This window comes from Terrapene carolina, unplaced genomic scaffold (genome assembly GCF_002925995.2).
Source record: "Terrapene carolina triunguis isolate 2854851 unplaced genomic scaffold, T_m_triunguis-2.0 Scaffold189, whole genome shotgun sequence".
Lineage (NCBI taxonomy): Eukaryota > Metazoa > Chordata > Testudines > Emydidae > Terrapene > Terrapene triunguis.
In genome coordinates this window covers 5,637,603-5,659,292 of record NW_020664540.1, presented here as the reverse complement: position 1 = coordinate 5,659,292, position 21,690 = coordinate 5,637,603, and the positions used below count along the sequence as shown (strand labels likewise).

The 21,690-nt window shown below is 42.3% G+C and overlaps 1 protein-coding gene across 1 annotated transcript in view; it reads left to right on the top strand.

Annotated features, from left to right (window-relative positions):
* Positions 1-13,545, top strand: part of BRF1 (BRF1 RNA polymerase III transcription initiation factor subunit) — a 219,934-nt gene extending 206,389 nt beyond the window's left edge. The window contains exons 18-19 of the mRNA XM_024194413.3: positions 7,469-7,616; positions 12,706-13,545. Coding sequence (XP_024050181.2) covers positions 7,469-7,616; positions 12,706-12,743 — 186 coding nt within the window. The 3' untranslated portion in view covers positions 12,744-13,545. The remainder of the gene's footprint in view (positions 1-7,468; positions 7,617-12,705) is intronic.
* The last annotated feature ends 8,145 nt before the right edge of the window (positions 13,546-21,690 follow it).

The following is a 21,690-nucleotide window of genomic DNA, read 5'->3' as shown; positions in this document are numbered from 1 at the left end:
TTATATATGTTCCATTCTATATGCATCCGAAGAAGTGGGCTGTAGCCCACGAAAGCTTATGCTCTAATAAATTTGTTAGTCTCTAAGGTGCCACAAGTACCATTGTTCCTGTGAGGCTGGGCTTGGTTTGTCTCATCCATGCCCTGACGAGGTGTGAACTGCCTCTCTCTTCCTGGAGAGTTTTTGCATGGGCTTACTTTAAGCCATGAGGATACATCTTCAGCCTCATAACTATATACATTAAATTATAACCTGTACCCTTACTATAACATTACTGTAACAATTACTATAACAACCATGCTCAGTGCATTATGATCCTTTCAAAGACACCCAACATGACAAACTTTGCATTGGATACCACACAACCATTTTATAAAGATGAACATGGGGTGTCGGGTGTTTCCCCGAGGTACCGAGCATCACAACCAGATTCTGATCTCTGTTATGGGAATGTAAATTCCAAGTCAAAGAGATAAGGATTGGTCCCTCTTATCAGGCCAGTGGAATCATTGCAAAGATGATGCTCTCTGTTTTCCAGTTGGAATTTTTTGCTTTTACAAAAATAGGGATTCAGAATGGAAGGGTGAGTGAAACTGTGAACACAAACCTCTCAATAAACCAGGTAAATATTAATATTTAATATATTCAGGAGGAATTCCAGTTTGGGGAGAGGGGAAATAACACCTATATGCTTTTAAAAAACAAACAAATTGAGTAAGAGAGCAGTGGTGGGGAGTAAGCAGAGTTTGTTCCTACTCCCTCACTGTATTATCCATCAGAGCTGAACTGCCACACAGGAGGAAGTAATCAACTCCTGTTGAGGACCAGGGGTAGATGACTTCCCCCATGGAGCAAGCAGGTAGCCAGGGAGAGAATTGTAATTCTGGTGTCATGTTTCCCTCCCTTGTCTGCTCCTGGGACAGATGAAAAAGTGACAGCTCACCCTAAATAATGAAACTTAATATTTATGTATTTTGGTTTGAGATTGTAATATTGCAGAGGAGGAGTTGTTAATAATTATGTGACCATATTCACGATACTCATTTTGGTAATTCTCTCTCTCTCTCTCTCTCACACACACACACACACACACACACACACTCACCCTCTCTCTCTCTACCAAAATGTGAGTCATGATTCCTGTCACTAACTCCTCCAAACTGTACCATAGACTCTCTGTAGATAGTAATTCCATGCTCTAATAATAAGAATATAGCAGTAGGGATATATTAGCGACCACCTGACCAGGATGGTGATAGTGACTGTGAAATGCTCAGGGGAGATTAGAGAGACTATTAAAATAAAAAACTCAATAATAATGGGGGATTTCAACTATCCCCAGATTGACTGGGTACATGTCACCTTAGGACGGGATGCAGAGAGAAAGTTTCTTGACACCTTAAATGACTGCTTCTTGGAGCAGCTAGTCCTGGAACCCAAAAGAGGAGAGGCAATTCCTGATTTAGTCCAAAGTGGAGCACAGGATCTGGTCCAAGAGGTGAATATAGCTGGACCCCTTGGTAATAGTGACCATAATATAATTAAATTGAACATCCCTGTGGTGGGGAAAACACCACAGCAGCCCAACTCAGAAGCATTTAATTTCAGAAAGGGGAACTACACAAAAATGAGGAGGTTAGTGAAACAGAAATTAAAAGGTACTGCGCAAAAAGTGAAATCCCTGCAAGCTACATGGAAACTTTTTAAAGACACCGTAATAGAGGCTCAACTTAAATGTATACCTCAAATTAAAAAACATAGTGTGAGAACCAAAAAAGTGCCACTGTGGCTAAACAACAAAGTAAATAAAGCAATGAGAGACAAAAAGGCATCCTTTAAAAGGTGGCAGTTAAATCCTAGTGAGGAAAATAGAAAGGAGCATAAACTGCCAAATGAAGTGTAAAAATATAATTAGGAAGGCCAAAAAAGAATTTGAAGAGCAAACATTTTGTAAGTACATCAGAAGCAGGAAGCCTGCTAAACAACTAGTGGGGCCACTAGACAATTGAGATGCTAAAGGAGCACTCAAAGATGAGAAGGCCATTGTGGAGAAACTAAATAAATTCTTTGCATCGGTCTTCACGGCTGAGGATGTGAGAGAGATTCCCAAACTTAAGCCATTCTTTTTAGGTGACAAATCTGAGGAACTGTCCCAGATTGAGGTGTCATTAGAGGAGATTTTGGAACAAATTGGTAAACTAAACAGTAATAAGTCACCAGGACCAGATGGTATTCACCCAAGAGTTCTGAAGGAACTCAAATGGGAAATTGCAGAACTACTAACTGTAGTCTGTAACCTATCATTTAAATCAATGTCTGCACCAAATGACTGGAGGATAGCTAATGTGATGCCAGTTTTTAAAAAGGGCTCCAGAGGTGATCCTGGCAATTACAGGCCGGTAAACCTGACTTCAGTACTGAGCAAGCTGGTTGAAACTATAGTAAAGAACAAAATTGTCAGACACATAGATGAACATAATTTGTTGGGGAAGAGTCAACACGGTTTTTGTAAAGGGAAATCATGCCTCACCACTCTGCTAGAATTCTTTGAGTGAACAGGCATGTGGACAAGGGGTGTCCGGTGGCTATAGTGTACTTAGATTTTCAGAAAGCCTTTGACAAGGTCCCTCACCAAAGGCTCTTAAGCAAAGTAAGCTGTCATGGGATAAGAGGGAAGGTCCTTTCATGGATTGGTAACTGGTTAAAAGATAGGAAACAAAGGGTAGGAATAAATGGTCAGTTTTCAGAATAGAGAGGGGTAAATAGTGGTGTTCCCCAGGGGTCTGTACTGGGACCAGTCCCATTCAACATATTCATAAATCATCTGGAAAAAGGGATAAACAGTGAGGTGGTAAAATTTGCAGATGATACTAAACTACTCAAGATAGTTAAGTCCCAGGTAGACTGCAAAGAGCTACAAAAGTATCTCACAAAACTGGGTGACTGGGCAACAAAATGGCAGATGAAATTCAATGTTGATAAATGCAAAGTAATGCACATTTGGAAAACATAATCCCAACTATACATCTAAAATGTTGGGGTCTAAATTAGCTGTTACCACTCAAGAAAGAGATCTTGGAGTCATTGTGGATAGTTCTCTGAAAACATCCACTCAACGTGCAGTGGCAGTCAAAAAAGTGAGCAGAATGTTGGGAGTCATTAAGAAAGGGATAGATAATAAGACAGAAAATATCATATTGCCTCTATATAAATCCATGGTACACTCACATCTTGAATACTGTGTGCAGATGTGGTCGCCCCATCTCAAAAAAGATATATTGGAATTGGAAAAGGTTCAGAAAAGAGCAACAAAAATGATTGGGGGTATGAAACAACTTCCGTATGAGGAGAGATTAATAAGATTGGGATTTTTCAGCTTGGAAAAGAGATGACTAAGGGGGGATATGGTAGAGGTCTATAAAATTATGACTGGTGTGGAGAAAGTAAATAAGGAAGTGTTATTTACTCCTTCTCAGAACACAAGAACTGGGGGTCACCAAATGAAATTAATAGGCAGCAGGTTTAAAACAAACAAAAGGAAGTATTTCTTCACACAATGCACAGTCAACCTGTGGAACCCCTTGCCAGAGGATGTTGTGAAAGCCAAGACTATAACAGGGTTCAAAAAAGAACTAGAAAAATTCATGGAGGATAGGTCCATCAATGGCTATTAGCCAAGATGGGCAGGGATGGTATCCCTAGCCTCTGTTTGCCAGAAGCTCGGAATGAGCGACAGGGAATGGATCACTTGATGATTACCAGTTCATTCCCTCTGGGGCACCTGGCATTTGCCACTGTCGGAAGACAGGATACTGGGCTAGATGGACCTTTGGTATGACCCAGTATGGCTGTTCTTATGTTCTCCTCCTTCACACTCTCTCTCTGTGAAATACGTTTACACATGTGTATACACATACAGTAAATTAAAATTGTTCATATTCAGAGACTAAACTGTTACATAACAATGTAGCATCTATATTGCTAATTTACAAACTGAGTCAGCCATTCATTTTTTTATATAAATGTGTGAAATCTGACACCATTTTGAAAATGTTCTAGTTAACTTTGATCATTTAACATGTTTCCACAACCATTCATGCCCCCATAAAAAAAAAAAAAGAGAGATTTAAAAAGCCATAAAAAATTAAAAATTTTCTGGAGACTGATTCAGGAAGTTTGGTGAAAGGAATTGTTTGACACCTTTGTTTAAAAATGATTAAAACATTAATTTTCAGAAACAGTTTGATATAATGCCTGGGGAAATACATTTTCACTTTTTATGCTGTGCTCATTAGAAAAACCTGCACATTTTTAGAGCTGTAACAGCCTGGAAATGGACATGATAATTAGAAGAAGGTCATATTTTAATTAGGATGGTGCAATTTTAATAAACAATGAATCAGTTGTAGCTCCTTTATATTCATCCATTCTTTAGTGAAAATTTTTAGAGCAGATGGAAATTTTTAGCATAAAAATTAGTATAAATTAAGATGATGTTTTTCCTGAAACTGTTGTCTGTTACTTCTTGTGCCTAAAACCCCTGGAGCTGTCAGTTTGATAATTCTATATGGGAAAAGTGGTGATGGGTGAAACATGATAAACTGAAAGGAATTCAAATCTAAATAACAGTAAGATTTATTTCTACATAGAGATTGTTTTCTATGTGATTTGGGCACCCAGTCCCTGTTAAAATTAATGGGTGTGCAGTACCCAATCAATGAGCTATTGGTGGAATCTCCTTGGTGACTTTGCCCTGGTCTACACTACAAACGTATGTCAGTCTAATGAAATTTATATAATCCACAGCCCTGAGCGATGTAGTTACACTGACCAAACTCCCGGTGCACAGAGTGCTATGTTGACCGGAGGGCTTATTGGGGATGAGGAGTACCTACGCTGATAGGAGATCTCCTATTGGCATAGGGCGCATCTTCACTACGCGCCAGAGCACTGCAGCTGCACTGCTGTAAGTGTATACAAGCCCTTAGAAAATCTAAGATGGACTCCTTTGTTTGCCTGTGTGATCAGCTTGATTTCTCACAGGTTTGGGTGGAATTTGATATTTGAGTAATTAGACAGTGAGCTTTTTGGGATAGGGGCTTTCCGTTACGATGTGTTCATACAATGCCTAAGACAATGGGGCCCTGATTTTGTTTGGGGCCTCTAAGAGTTACTGTAGCACAAATAAGTAAGATACTGAATCAGATCCTGTCTTCAGGAGCGGCCTGCACTGGATAATTCAGAAGGTGCAAAAAACCTTCCTCCTAACCTCTACTTTGGCTTAAGCCTCATGCTTAATATCCCTTCCAAAGTGGTTTAACATTAACTATTATAACTGTGGATATTCTTGTTTTCATATAAATAGCTAATGCCTTTCTGAATCTTGCTACGGTTTTGGCCTTAATGGCCTGATGTGGCAATAAGTTCCACAGTTTAATTGCACATTGTGTGAAGGAGTGTTTCCTTTTATCAGTTTTGAATTTGCTGCCTTTTAATTAATTTGAATGTCCCCTTCTGGTTTAAAGAGACAGGAAGAATAGAAGTTCCCAGTCTGACTTCTCCATACCATACACCATTTTATGTACTTCTAACATGTCCCCTCTTATTCATCTTCTTTTGAATGTAAACAGTCCCAATCTTTTCAGTCTTTCCTGGTGATGACCAGTGGCAAGTAATATATACATTCTCAGTTCTGCGAGAGTTCATCATACTGCGCCAGATTCTCTGGTGCACTAACACTGGAGCTATCTTGTGGACAAAAGGGAAAATTCCTCATCATATAGTTGCTGGAGACCGCATAGCTGCCTCCTCTGCCAGCTTCCCCACTGTAAAGGGGAGAAGAGGGAGGGGCCTGGAAGGGCGGAGCTCCACTGCTGCAGGGGGACTCCTGTAGCCTCAATTAGAGCAAGGCCCCTCCTGCTCTGGCTTAGGGTCAGGTGGCGCTGAATCAGGGAACTGAAGCCAATTTCACATGGCTGCTACTTTCCACAGCTCAGACATAAGAGAATCAGCGACAGTGTCTTCTGTTTCTTTTCATTTGGTCTCCATCTCCCTGCTGTGTTTTCCTCCCTCCCTGCTTGCTCCATTGCACATGCTCTTTTCCCACTTGATCCCCTTTCTCCTTCTCATCATCTCTACAAATGCCTCCTTGTTGCCTAATCCTCAGCTTCTACTGCATGTGCTTTCCTGATGCTTGGTCCCCATCTCTGCTCTTTGGAATTTCTCCCCAGCTGCTAGGTCTTTTTACCCTCTCCTACCCTGGAGGTACTGCCTCCCTGTTCCATTCCCAGAGGACAACTTAGCCCCGTCGTCAGGGCATTCACCTGTGATGTGGGAGACCCAGGTTCAAGTTCCTGCTCCCATTCCTGTAGAATTATTGATGCAAAGTGGAACAGCTCCAACAAGAGAGATTGAGAGCCTCCTCTCAGAATAGCCAGTAAGCCTGGTGGTCAGGGTACTCACCTGAAATGTGGGAAACTTGAGTTCAAGTCCCTACTCCAAAATTGGCAGAGCAGGGACTTGAAACTGAATTACCCATATCCCAGGTGAGTGCCCTGACCACCAGGCAATTGGCTGCTCTGGCATGGGTCCCTCTCTGTTTTGGATTCATCCCAGTGCTGAATGGGAAAAATGTTGAAAATCTCAAAATTCTTCACTGGCTGAGGAAACCATTTCCTGCCGAGCTCTTCTTAGCACATTGCTGAATTGGGGCCTTAGCAGCAATAAGACAGACTCCTCATCTCTGAAAAAGTTTAGACAGCTCTGGCAACAGAGAGGACAGACCAGCACCGTGTGAACAGTCAGCTCTCTGTTGGCATGTGCTCTCGGAGCCACCAGTTCCCAACCCACTGTTCTGATAACCTAGAGGTACCAGTTCGTGTAGCCAATGTGTTATTCTATTACACTATTAACAGTGTTGTCTAATGAGAATTATTGTCACGCTCTTGATTCTGCTCCAAGAAAATCCAGCCTGATCTGTCGAAACTAATACACATCAGTTTTTTCTGATATCAGAGTACATTTTGCTCTCATTAAAGTGATAATAGTGTTGCTATTGTGTAATAGCCCTTATTTGAACCAAACATAATGAAGGAAAACACTGCAAGCTTCCCCACAGAGCTCTGCCAAAGCACCTTAAGCTAGTTTTACCTTGCAGTTGTGAGAGGGTTGTGTTTTTCTTTCACTCTGTTTGGCTGTTTCACTTTGAGTATTTGCCTGGCTTTGAAATACTTGAAATCTGAACATTTCTCTCTCATGCACATTCACAGTACTTTCCACTGTGGACTGTTGAATGTTCCCCAGAAGATTTAAGCTTCTTAGGCTGGGCTTTGGCTTTGTTAGAGGACAATAGTGCCAGCTGCTCTGGCCCTTTCATTTGGAGGTTTTAAGGGGAAAGAGTTGGCTACAAGGAATGGTATACTTTAGTGTCCCCCTGTCTTGTTCACAGGTAACCTTTCCAGATTCACAGACAGAAGGGCCAGAGCTTGAAAAACCAGAGAATGTTCTGGTAGAGAGTGGACCGGTATCATATAACCATGATGAAGAAGTTGAAGAAGAAGAAATAGAAGAAGAGGATGATCACTGCATGAGTGCACTTCAGTTAATGGGAGGAAATGGTAAGTCTTGATTTTAGATAGTGGGACCTATTGACTGTGCACAGTTGTGAAAACACAGAAATTACCAGACCAAGTTCTGTTCTTTGTAAAGGGCTCTTTATTCCAGGGGTTCTCAAACTTCATTGCACCACGACCCCTTTCTGACAACAAAAATTACTACACGACCCCAGGAGTGGGGACCGAAGCCCACCCTGGGGCCAAAGCCATAGTCCAAGGTCTTCAGCCCCAGGCGAGGGGCCTGTAACCCTTAGCCCTGCCACCAAGGGCTGAAGTCCTCAGGCTTGGGCTTTGGCCCTGGGCCCCAGTAAGTCTAATGCCAGCCCTGGCGTTAGACCCACTTTGGGGTCCCGACCCACAGTTTGAGAATCGCAGCTTTATTTTTAAGGAGCTATTGGAGAAATAAAAAATATTAGCTATTTTTGAAAAAAAAAAAGGCCACAGAAGTGTTAGCTTGAGATACCAGATGAAATGTGAACACCCAAGTGGTGATGGATATGATTAGAACAGTGCTAATCGGTGTGATGCTGGACTGTGCAGGGCTGGTATGGAGATCCTTTCCACAGCGTGTCTGGGGCAGGGGTGAATAGGCATCCCTGCACAGCGTCTCGCCCATCCATCCCCTGCACAGCCCCTGGGTGCGGCTTAGGTGGTGCAGTGAGCCTGGCACAGGCCCCTCCTCCTCGCTGCTGGGGGCTTTAACTCCACATGCAGTATAATTCAGCATACATTTAAAAATGCTTTCTCCTCTTTACTAATGAAAAGATAACTTTAGCAAACAGCTAAACATAATGTCAGACACCGAGAGCAAGGCTTTGGCTCACGGTGATTCTTACTTCAGTAAATACATTTTTTTTTATTTGCTTTCAGTAAAAACTTGATATCCAAATTACATTTTTCTTTAACAGTTCTGGCTGGTGATCTGTGTCACCGCAGCGCTCTGGATGTGCAGATCCCTCTGCTCCGTCTCTTCACTCCTGCCCCCTAATTCCTCCCGTGCAGCAGTTCTCCTAGAGGCTCCTGTACTCCTACAGCAAGAAGCAGGATTTACCCCTTAATGCCACAGTGCAACTTCCTGGAGGGCTTCCCAGAATAAAATCCTGGGACCCTAGCTGTAGGATACTGGCTTGTCTACACCTGGGTTATTCCTGAATAGCTACTCCACTTTAAATTCACGTCCTGCCTTATTCTGGAATAACTCTCAGGTGTAGTAGACAAGCCCTAAGAACTTGGTGCTCCAGCTCAGTATTAGATGAGTCTTCAAACATCATCTCTGGGTTAAATGTCATGAGAAGTGAGGACTTTACCAAACATATTGTGATACGGGAATCACAGCCAGTGTATTCTACTCACTAAACCACATGTGTATTAAGGTCTATGGGCAGGATTCACAAAGAGGACTTAGGCTGAGCATCTAGTGCCTATGTTTACGTGTCCTGCTACCAAGTGGAATTCTCGACCCAGAGTTAGGCACCTAGGCTCCCTGTATGATGCACAGGGACAGTGAGGGGCCTAAAAAAGGGGCGTCACAGAATCCAGCACCTTGAGCAGGGAGCTCTCTAAGCTAGCCAGCAGGAAATGCTGATGAGAAGGATGGGGCCTAAGCCAGAGGTGGGCAAACTACGGCCCGCGGGACCGTCCTGCCCGGCCCCTGAGCTCCTGGCCAGGGAGGCTAGCCCCTGGTCCCTCCCCTGCTGTCCCTCCTCCCCCATAGCCACGCAGGCAGTGCTCTGGGTGGCGGGGCTGCGCGCTCATGCAGGGCAGTGCAGCAGCATGTCTGGCTCCAGCCAGGAGGTGCGGCTCCAGACATGCTGCTCTGAGCGGCATGGTAAGGGGGCTGGGGCCGGGGGGTTGGATATGGGGCAGGGAGTCCTGGGGGGCAGTCAGGGGACAGGGAGCAGGGGGCAGTTGGATGGGGCAGAGGTTCGGGAAGGTGCGGGGGGGAACGGGGGATTGGATAGAAGGTGGGGTCCTGGGGGCGGTTAGGGGCAGGGGTCCCAGGAGGGGGCGGTCAGGGGACAAGGAGCGGGGGGGGTTGGATGGGTCAGGGGTTTTGAGGTGGGCAGTCAGGGGGCGGGAAGTAGGAGGGGGGCGGCTAGGGGGCGGGGGCCAGGCTGTTTGGCGAGGCACAGCCTTCCCTACCCGGCCCTCCGTACAGTTTCGCACCCCGATGTGGCCCTCGAGCCAAAAAGTTTGCCCACCCCTGGCCTAAGCCCTGCCCCTCAAAGGGAGATGGACGCCTACCTCCACTCCGGATTCACAGCCGTGAACCCTGGCCTGGAGTTACGGACGCGTAAACTAGGTTAGTCCTTTCTTCAAGAAAAAATGATGAGGATGTGATGTTGCTTATTACCCACGATAGCCTCATGTTAGAGCATGGACCCGAGATGTGGAAAACCTGTGTTCAGATCCCCACGCTGCCTTATTTGGAACAGGGACTTGAACATGGGTTTCCTACATCCCAGGTGTTTGCCCCAACCACTAGGTTATGAGATATTCTGGAGTGGGTGTGTCTCAATCTCAAGCTGTTCCACTTTGTATAAATAATTATATATTCATTGTGCCAGAGAAGGTGTGTGTGTGGCTCTATAAACCAGTGGTTAGGGCACTAACCTGGGAGGTGCGAAACCTGCATTCAGGTCCCTGCTCCACATCAGGCAGGGTGGGGATTTGAACCTGCGTCTCCCACATGCTGCGTGAGTGCTGTAACTGCTGGGTTATTACATAAAAGGGGAGGGCAGGGCATCACCACCGACTTCTCTGGCTATGGTTTGCATGGGGCCCAAGCTGGTAGATGTGCTCCAAGGCAGCCTCTGAGCACATCTACCAAGCTGGCCCTGCAACATAAGTGGTGAACGCCTAGTTTGTGAATCCTGCTGGAGCTTAGGCACCAAGTTGCTCAGTAGTGTCAAGAATGAGGTGGCTGTGTGCATGCAGAAATGTAGGTGTCTAGGGGATTTAACCAGTGGAAACCTAGGCCCCTACAGGGTGAGGCAGCAGCTTGAGCCGGGTTTTTGAGAATGTAAATATTGGACTTGCATGCCTAAATGGCAGTTAGGTGCCTAAACCCCCCTTGTGACTCCCAACTTTTATGTTAACCAGAAGCCATCATTTAAGCAGGTTTCTGTATTGACAGGAAACATTGATACCCTCTCTGCAGTGGTATTTCATAGTTGGACATGGCTGGATTGATCCTTTATTTGAAACTTCCTGTTAAATTTTAAACTTCGGCTGTATGCAAAAATTATCTTAAAATAGATTGATGCAATATGCTAAAGCAAAGTGGGAAGAAGGTTTGTGCTGGAGCGTTGATTTATTGTTCAAGCCTCCCCATCACTATTAATTCAGCTGCAGACTTTGATGAAGCTTTTTTGTAATATCTGTGGATTGATCATAAAGGAATGTGTTGTTTTTAGATTGATTTCTGACTGGAAAATAATTTCTGAACCAAAGGAAAAACACTTTGTCACTAGTGTTTATTATTAGGATTATGTTCCCAAGAAAGTGCACTCACGTGGGTGGGTGGATCCGTGTTTAAAAATAGTAGTAATAAAGCCCGCAAAGTAGTTGAAAGGTCACTGAGCTTTTTTTTCCTTTGTGTTACTATTTTTAAACCATTCTGAGAACATTGCACTACCCTCTGTCTGGTTCTGTACTGCAGCTGAAAGAGCTGAGTATTTGTATTATTAAGAAAAATAAGTTAGGAATGTTGCCAGAATTAAAATTGAGGTGTTCAGAATGGACTGTCAGCAAAAGAACTGCTTTGTTTGTCTACTCGTGGGTCTTAGACCTCCCTGATAAATGGAGGGGAACTGCAGGAGATTCAGGTGATGAACTTCGCCCTTTCTGTACAAATCACCGTGGATTACATTTGTTTCTTCTGCAGAGCATTCACTGGCTTGTCCCTGCATGAAACCCTGCACCACGTCTCCCCACATTGATGGTGGAATATAAAGAATAAATTTACTAAACAGTCACATATAATAGTAAAAGTTAGGGTCCATTTTGCAACAAACAGATTTTTGTCTGGTTAATTTGTGAAATATGCAGAAAAGAAATTGGTATATCCCAAAGCACGTACAAACTTTTTGTTTTTTCCCTAGACCTCAGCAATCCACACTGCTCTGAAATAGCTGTACACAGAAAGGATTCTGGGTAATGATTGGTAAAGAGACACAACTGGCCATTTAGGGTATGTCTACACTGCAGTTAAGACACCTGCAGCTGACTTGGGTTCGGGCTGCTGGGCTATTTAATTGTGGTGTAGACGTTCTGGCTCAGGCTGCAACCTGAGCTGTGCAACCCTCCCATCTCACAGGGTCCTAGAGCCTGGGCGCCAGCCGAAGCCCAGAAGTCTACACTGCAATTTAACATCCCCATTGCCCCTGCCTTGTGAGCCTGAGTCAGCTGACATGGGCCTGCCATAGGTTTTAATTCCAGTGTAGACATACACTTAGAGTTTCTGCTTGTAATGGTACTGGATTCGGGATTTCTGAAGCCAGATGTCTTAGTTGAAGTTCATTGTTGGGTGACATTTTGCTTCTTGGGAATCTTCGGGCACAGAAGGGTGTTCTGGAGCTGCCTTTGAGCCTGGGTAGGTTCCGTTTACAAATCCTGGAATGATTTAAACAAATACTTTTTTTTCTTGGCGCTCATGTTTAGTTAATCATACCCCCTTGTAATGCCCGTTGCTATTTATCTACCATGTTCCAATTTACTTTTGACAATCAAGTTTGATCTTGTTTGCCTCTAAACTAAACTGAATATTTCGCATGTCCATGTGCCAAGTCTCCTTGAAATTAGGGTCCTAAGGCTCCATATAGAGCCTTTCTTAATAAGTGCAGTGATAAACGTATACATGTAGGTTCACAAGTATTTTTGAGTTCATTAAGGAGAACATAAAGGCAGATTTTCTCCTTAGTCTTAAGAAAATGTATGGGTTTGTTGTTTGGTTATTAAAAACGTACCAACTCGTTACGCAGCACACAGACTGCTTGAATTTATAGTTTGACAGCTGTAATATTTTCATTGCACTTTTCTTATTCTCTGGAACATTTTCTTTTCTATAAACCTTTTTCTCTATATGTTTCAGATTACGGCTGTGATATGGACGATGACGACGGTTATTAGTCCTGTTTGCTTCCAAAGGAGATGTAGTAATTTTGTGATTCCAATGACTTTATGAATGGTGAAAGAAGCTGTCTGTGATCAGCAGACATAGCTGAACAATCCTGACTTTTGTAAAGAGAATTTTAGTTGAGTGTTGATTCTGGTCAGTTTACATTGACCTATAACCCAGCAATAAAGTTTGGGTTTATCGTACTTGAAATTTTTTTTGGATCATGTTTTGAGGAAGGAATTAATGGAAGTAATGTTTCCAAAGAACAAAGAAAAATAGAAAAATAGCCTGTATGCAGATTATGTTGTGGTTAGAAACTACATGTCTCATATTTGATCCTGCTTCAGGCATACTACTGAAAAGGAATGTATAGAAGAGGAATAAATTATAAAGTAAGTAAAACCTCCACATAAATCTTTGAACTATACCAGGGTTAATTCTCTCATAATGCTATAATGAGAAAAATGGATAATCTAATCTTTATTATTAATGTGACTCTGCCATTGCATACAAGCTTCCCTACTTGATACTCTCCCAAAAGTAAATAAATTAAGGAAAAAGATAGAATTCTATGGCAGTATCTCTTTAAATCAAATTAATCCTCAGAAGCTAAATAGGTGCTTACGTACATTAATAATAGAATTGCGTGTTCCTCAAGAGATGCTGACAGTAGAAGAGAACATTGTCACAGAAGGGTGGTTTCTACTGTTCTGTAAATGCTGAAGAAGTATTTGTGGAAAAAAGTGGTTAGATAAAGGCAAAGCATCTATGGGGAAAGCAGGAGACACTGCTTTGGCCAAGTTCATTGCAGTGACTATATTTGACTATACTGCTGTGGTCTGATGGTGGAGGTGGGTGCAGTAGGGTGACTATTGCTACCGTTACTGACCTGCTGCATTCTGGCTGGGTTTGGGAACAGACCTGCTCTGTGATGCAGCCACACAAAGAACAGCCTGTCTCTAAAGGTCTAGGGTTTTTAAATAAAAAAGAGAAGAAAAAAAGCTGAGCTTTTTGGACAAATAAGCTAGTTTGTGGTTTGACTGAAGTTTAATTTAATTTATTTAACTTTTTTATTGGTAAATTAAAGGTCACCCATTGGGCAACCTGATTGGCTCAGCTTGACTTTCATTTTGTACAGTAACTAACAGTGTTATTGCCAGGACTTAGGCCTCTGAGATCCTACACTTCAATGCACTAGTCTTTCTGATCCCAAACTCAATAGAACAACTCATCTGAATTCTAGCTCTGTGGGTTAAAATCAGGCCTGGTGTTGGCAGATTTAGCTCCATTGACTCTTACCTCCCTCTGCCCCCACCTTTAGGGCCTGATCCAAAGCTCACTGAAGTCTGTGGAAAGACTCCAGTGGACATTAATATGCTTTGGATCAAAACCTTAATGATGTTGGGCGCCACAGGAGTTCTGACATTTTCGTCTTTCTCACCTGGCTGTTGATGGTCAAGGAAGCTGCACCATCTGCCAGAACCAGCCCAGCTGAGGGAAGGTTAGTTACACATCTCTTAGCAAAACAGGCTTCCCTGAGCGGGGCTGCTACAGGTCAGAGTCTGAATCTACTCTCTACTCACACTGGTGAGGAGCACCCCATTTATTATTAGGCAGAGAACTCATCACAGAAACACCATCCTGTTCTTCCCTCAGCTCTGACTGGGGAGCTGAAAAAATGTGCCTCACACACAGAAAGGGAAGTTGGATATTGGTGCTTCTCCCAGGAGCCCGGGGAGAAGGAGATTGGGCAGCTCCTTTGATCACCACCAGCTGGGCTGACAGAGAAGGAAACGGTGCTGTCCAGACTTCCAGAGACATTAAGAGGGCAGAGGCACTTGACCTTCCCTTCCGACAGCCAGTAAAGGGGGGTGAAGGGAGAGGAGCGGTAAGATGAGCAGCAGGTCCTTGACCCACACAAGGCTTCATTGGGACACAATTTTAATATTGGCTTGACTAGTCAGTGTAATGCGTTGGCTAGTATGTGTCTGCTAGATATTTTTGAGCCATGTTTCTGCAATGGCTATGAGACTGCATGTGCTGTTGCAGAGTTTGGGTAACAAAATGAATTGTCAGGCATGTAGAAAGCCAAAACCCTTTTTGAAGCAGGCTTTGGATTACTTGTCTGTAGAGTTTGGGCTTTGGAAAGATTTTGGGGGTTGGAAAGAGGAGATTTAGTGTAATTCTTACGGGAAAAGTTGGTACTCTATAAGAAAAGCTACAGATGTTTTCTGGCTGCTTTGGTAGCTACACAAATGCTGCTCTGAGAATTAAATTATGGAGTTAAACTTTCTATCTGCACCAGCATGCAAAATCATGCTGTTATATAATAATTTTAAAAATACCAACCAGGTGCATTATGCCTCTGCAAATCTATGGTATAACCTACCTAGGCCAGTTAGGTTGAATTTGAATATTGCAGCACTCTGCCCAAGAGCAGTATTGTAAGTACCCATGTTCCCAGTATATTCTCAAAATCTGGATTTTACTCTAAGGTACAAATTATTTTATACACAGGAAATAAACATGCATATTGACTCCTGGAGGGTAGAATACCCTCCTGTCTCAAAGGTGTAGTGTCGGCTCTTGAAGAAGCCACTAAGATGAATTCTTTATTGCTGAGATTCTCTCTCACATTTTTCGGTGTAGATTTTCATAGTTTTTTTTACCCCACCCAGCGGAATACTAAACCAGCTGCCAGGGCCGTGTCTTATTAGACTGGGGATCTGGGGCACACAGTGGAGTCCACTGCACTCGAAACAGACAAATAGGAAATGATAATTTCAGTAATGGGTTGGATTTCTGGAAGCTGTGTTTTCCAAACTGGAGGCAAGGGGTCCTTCTCCATTTAGGAGGGGAAAATACTTGCAGGGGTTTTGAGTGCTCTCATAAGATTCAATCAGAACATGCTATCTCACAGTTTACCTTAAAGGCACTTAGAGAGGACAAAAAGACCAACAGTTCCGTAGCATCCCAGCACTGCTAGTGAATTTAATTCTATATGCCCTTGTATAGGAGCCTAAATGAAAAGGGAAGGGCCGTGGTGTCAAATAGGGAGAATATAAAGCTTTTCAAACCAGTTGCATACATTTTTAATTTGCTGGTGACTAGCTGGGATTTTTGTAATTTTCCTTCCTTTGTGATTTAACTAAGCTCAGGAAATGTAAACAGATTAGAAGATGTTAGTTTCTGTTTTTATAACCACTTATGAAAATGTTAAAAGGTTAACGTAGCATTAACTTTGTTTACTACTGTTAATGTATCATAGTGACCTTGCAGAAAATGTTTTGCTGTATTGTAGCCTGGATTCCCTTGGAGTAATTTGGACCCTGCTTTATTCAGGATTCTAATTATAATGAAGAGAGATTATAAGGCTTCAGCATTTGTTGTTCTTAGATCTTTGTACTAGAACCCACGTGAGCTACATATCTGTATAAAGCATAAATGTCTCTTGCTGCAAGTCACTTTATTTGACAGGCAAAACCCTCCAGCTGTTGCATTGTGTTTGTCTGCCATGAAGCCTCTTCAACACACACTACTATTGTGGGAATAAAATATGAAAGAGGAATAATGAAAGTAACAAGATCGTTCACCATGATAATTGCATTTTCTGTGTCTTAATCTTGTATGACGTTCTTTTAAAGTCACTACGTTCAATACAGCAGATCTTAAATGGTGCCAGACAGCCTTATGTTGTGGGTTACATGTTCATCTAAAAAGTTCTTACCATACTGATGGCTTGTCTGTATTCTCTTTGGATTGTATTGAAACTCTCATCCACAGATGTATGCTGTTAATGTGTCCTTTGCCCAATAAGTGTAGTACTTTTTATTTTTGTATTGAGTCTACACATTTGATTCAGTTAGTGCCAAGAGAATTACAACTGTTCAATGTAAGCATATGTATCTTCTTTACACAACCACAATATGAGCCATGTTCAGCTTTTTTATTGTAATATATTTGCTGTAAATAAATCCAAAAAAACCCCTTGCATATCACATCTTTTATGATGCATTCGTGCAAATTTCTGATTCCTTCATCTCTCGATTCTTATGAATGTTTGCTTTTGATTGCTTTTTTGTGTGATTGGTTGTAGTGGACAAAATCTGTAATTTAGAGCCTTCTTTTGTTTCTAAAATGGAGAGCATTTCTAATCAGGCAAATGTGTTTTAGATAGTATTGTTCCACTGATTATCTATAAGTGTAGATAGCTTCTGTAAACTGCATAATATTAACAAGAACTTTCTATTAAATCATGTAATTTTAGTGCAAATAGGAACAATATGGTATGTTTGCTCAATAGGAGTGTTGTTCTGATGCTCATTTTTGAAGAGTTGTATCTTGACAAACAAGATGTGCATTGACTTCAAAAATCATTCTATTGTATCAACATCTGGATACCAGAGTTTGGGGGTAAAATCCACATCTACTCTCCTACTCTTATTTGCTGAGTTTAGAATGTAGAGGCTCAGGTTGGACCCAGAGGAACATTTGCTACTGAGGTAGAGTGAAACGTATTAAGGTGCCTAGTAATATGAAAAGCAATGCTTTAAAAGTGCATTAAGCACACATTGTCTCATTCCAAAATGAGCAAACATGCCTATAGTGAATTAGATGCAAGGGGCTTTTACACACTGGTTACTGCAGAGTCCAGTATACTGCTATGCTCCAGCAACTTGCTCTAGGTGAACTTCACCTTCCACATTTGCAAAACCTTTTTTTATATAGGTTACTTCTCAGCTGGAACAACTTTCTCCCAGCAGTAAAAGTTGGTTCCTCTGGTGAGTAACCCCTCTTCATTTCCTGTCATTAACTTTCTTTTGCCATTCTCATGAAATTTAAGCTCCTTTTTCTTGCCATGGGAACCTGTACAACTGAGCTCCTGCAAAACTCTGCTCACTTTTGCTCACTTTTCTACTTTCCCCAAGCTGCACAGTTTACCAGTGTTGGTGTTGTCCAATTCTTGCCTCTAGGCCTACTTCCCTAGAATCCTCCCTATCTTTTCCACTAGGTTCCTCCTTAATACATCTCCTCCAAAAGGTCTGCAAACTGCTTCCGCCTCTCTCCCCCCCCCGCCCCGCCCAGCATGCAAAGTATAGCAAATGCAAACAACAAATATGGATTTAAAACTGCAAATGCTCAACTTCACAATAATCACATTACATCCATTCCTTCTGTACATGGTCTGTTTAGGTTGTAAGGTCTTGTCTTTAAAATATGATAATGTTTACAAGCTCTTCTCCCTACATCTCCTAAATTAGAGGGTATTTCCCATTCCTGTTACTTAAAACAAAATCCCGCAAATGGGTAAAAAAAAGTCTTTCTCCCATCAGGAGTTCTAACCTCTGCTGAGTTCTTTGCAAGCTTTTATAAAACTTTGAGTTGCAGCTGTGAGGCCACTGAACATTTGCTTATAGTTTCATGTATTTTAAGGACAGAATGGACCATTATGAGCATCTAATTTGACCTCCTGTATAACAGAGGCCATACAATTTCACCCAGAAATTCCTTCATTAGGCCCAACATCTTGCTTTCCTTACAGAGCATCACTGGAAACAGTGCTCCTTGTCAAGCAATAACTAGTATTGCCAAATCCAAACATTCACAAACCATGAACGAGCTCCTCCCCACCAAAAAATCATGAGATTAGCTTAAAAACCATAAGACTCAAAAATAAATTGGGAGTGAGTTTATTTGCCTTCTGATTTTTTCTAAGCTTCTTAGGTTTCATATTTTCAAGCTTTTTTTCTGCAGTCAAGAGGGGCTAGAAACTTTTTTTAATAAAAATGAAAGTTGAGATTCTCATCTAATCACATGACTCCAGGAGCTGGGGCTTTAAAATACCAGATACTATGAGATTCATGATAAAATCATGAGAGTTGGCAACACAGTATCATGTCTAACACCAGGATGTGCTGGCAGTCTGTATCTATGTGGCTGTAGTGAAACTGCAGTTAGAACAATGTAGATTTCTGTGTTCCGCAATACAAGAAAGATGTTGACAAATTAGAGGAAATTCAGACAAAGACAATAAAAAAAAAAATAGCACCAAACTTTGTGCTTGCCAAACAAGTGATCTTCACTGTTCTGTGAGGAAGGTAAGTAGCATGGTACTTTATTTTACAGGTGAGAAATACAAAGGAGAGAGGTTACAACTTGACATAAAACACAGATGAGAAACATGGTTAGTTTTCTAATTTAGGAATTTCTGTCTCCTAGTACTGTATTAAGACCAGTATCGTGCATCTCCTTCAAAATTAAAAGATTGAAGGGACTGGTCATGGGGAGAGATTAAAATAATATTATAGCTTCACTGGACAGCTAAGTAGGGGAAGATGATGAGAGCTATATGTATTTGACTAGAAAAAACACCAAGCAGGGAAAAGAGTTGTTTAGGTGGTCTGACAGACTGTAATTAGGAGTAAAGGAGTAAAACTGATCAAAGAAATTCAGGCTAAAGATCAGGAAACGTTTCAGAACAGTGAATTCCACTAGGCTATGGAAGAGTCAGAGCCTAATGGACTAGTCCTACTTTCCATTGTTCAGTCACAACTCAGCTGGACAAAGCACTCAACATACAGCATGGGTGCAGGACAGGAATGGACCCAGTAGGCTGTTAGCCTATCTGTGAAATCCAGTTCGTTTTTATTGTAATCGTGAAATGGAAATACTCAGCCGTACCAACTTTTAGGATATCTTTTAATCAGGCTGCAGCAGGGTTTCTAACTTTACCCTTAGGCTTCCTACAGTTTTGTTCAACTAAAGTGTTTCAAGCATTTCCAGTTATGTGCTTTTGGCATGGCTTTGTGTACCAATCTCTTTCTTCCTTCCCCACTCCCTATTTAAATTCCCCTTTTCCCCCTTGAACAGGAATGAAATCTGCTAGACTTTCAGAAGAACGCTTTAATTTCTCAATCGCTTGGATTTTTATAACCAATCTGACTGGTTAAAAAGTTGGGCACATGACCAAGCCTAGGGTTGTGGTATCGTCCTCCCAAAGAGCAGTAGCACACAATGAAGCACAATTCTCTATCTCTGTCATGGATGGCTGATGCAAACCTCCTCAAGCAGTCCAGCATATATTGTAATTGTCAGGTTCCCCTCAAAATACCACCCTGGAGACAGGAGCATCCTCCTTGATGTAGGTCCCCTCTTCAGTCTCAGGCTTGGTCTAGACCTAAAACTTAGGTCGACCTAGCTACGTTGCTGAGGGCGGTGAACAATTTTGTGCCCTGTCCTATGAAGTTAGGTAGACCTAATCCTCACTGTAGATGCAGCTAGGCTGCCGGAAGAATTCTTCCATCAACCTAGCTATTGCCTCTCAAAGGGGTGGATTTCCTACAGTGGCAGAAAAACCCTTCCATCACTGTGGCAAGTGTCTACACCACAGCGGCATAGCTGGAGCACCACAGCTGTGCCACTACAGTGCTTGTAGCACAGACATGCTCTAAAAACCAAGGCAGACTGGCTGGCTTTTCTTGCATAGGTGATAATGGAAACAGTGGAGCTAGAATTATTATCAGCTAAACTCTCCTTATGAGCATAAAGGTGTCAGTATAACACTTTCTGAGTAAGTCCCTGTATTCAGAGAGATTTCCTTGCACAAAGATTGCAAAGCAGATGTCTTTATGTGGTGAAGACCTTATAACTCATCGGTTGCAATCCTAAAAAACATAGAGGAATAATAAAACACATGGGACTATATGAATTATCCAAGGGAGATATCCTCAGCTAGCATAAATTGGCATCACTCCATTGACTTCATTTAAGTCAACGGAGTTATGTTGTGTTACATCAGCTGAGCATCTGGCCTGCAATGACAGTCCCAAGAGGTGATAGCAGTAGGTGGAGAAAAAATTGCCCTCCAGTAACAATAGTTCTTGACATTGTGGTATATTGCCCCAAGCCAAAGCTTAGTGCTGCTTGCTCTGTTTGTACAGCACGTCATACTGTCTTTCCTAATTAATTAGCAGCGGGGAGTTACCTATTCTGCTGATGTTAAAGTAAATGAGAGAATCAACTTTTGCAGTGACACAGCTCTAGTGCATAATGCATTATTCTTTAACTCTGAGCATGGAAATGGCCCTGGCTGTCAAAATTTTCTCTCTCTAGGTAGTAATAGACTACTCTGATGCACGTCTGTGATTGAATAATGAGTCTTCGGAGCATTGTCATGTCTGGGGAACATGCTTAGCCCTCGTCTCTGCTCTTATGTCTCACCTACACACCAAAACAATTCAGATACGCTTTACAGGATGACCTCAGGAAAGAGAGCTGAAGCAAATGCTTTCAAAACTCTAGTCACTATTGTCAGACAGACTCTTGTGTGAAGCCACTGGGAAATTGTTTGCAACTTCAGACTGCTGCACTAATTCAGTCGGACCTGCCTACTGCAAATTCCTGCAACCTCTGTCATTGTGTTGCCTTCCTGTACTATACCACAGCAACAGGAAACTTCTTAGTGGCCTTTGCCATAGGCAGGTATCTTTCATCTTGCAGCGCTCCACAATAGGTTTTCTGACAGCATGTAGGCGCTGACTGCATCAAATACGCCACCTGAAACACGTAGTCAGGTACCGCTATCTGAAAGAGCTATAGCTAGCCCCCAGACAAGTGTCAATTACCAACCCAGGAAATCCCATTCTGAGTATTTGGCAGGGCTATGCAAAGGATGATATTGAGCCCTGTGCACCAGGCACAAACAAAGCTGCTACCGGCTATTGTTTGTTTTACAGGAACACAAAGAGGCCTCACCCTTGATTGGGCCCCATTATGCTAGTTGCTGTACAAACAGAGTAAGAAAACTCTTTGTGCAAAGAGTTTACAATCTGGCAGATAAAGGGCAGGAGACAAGAAGTCGTGTTCACGCTATCTTACAGATGGGCAAGTGAGGCACAGAGAGACTAAAGAATTTGCCCAAGCTTACATAAGAAATCTGTGGCCTTATTCCCAAGACCA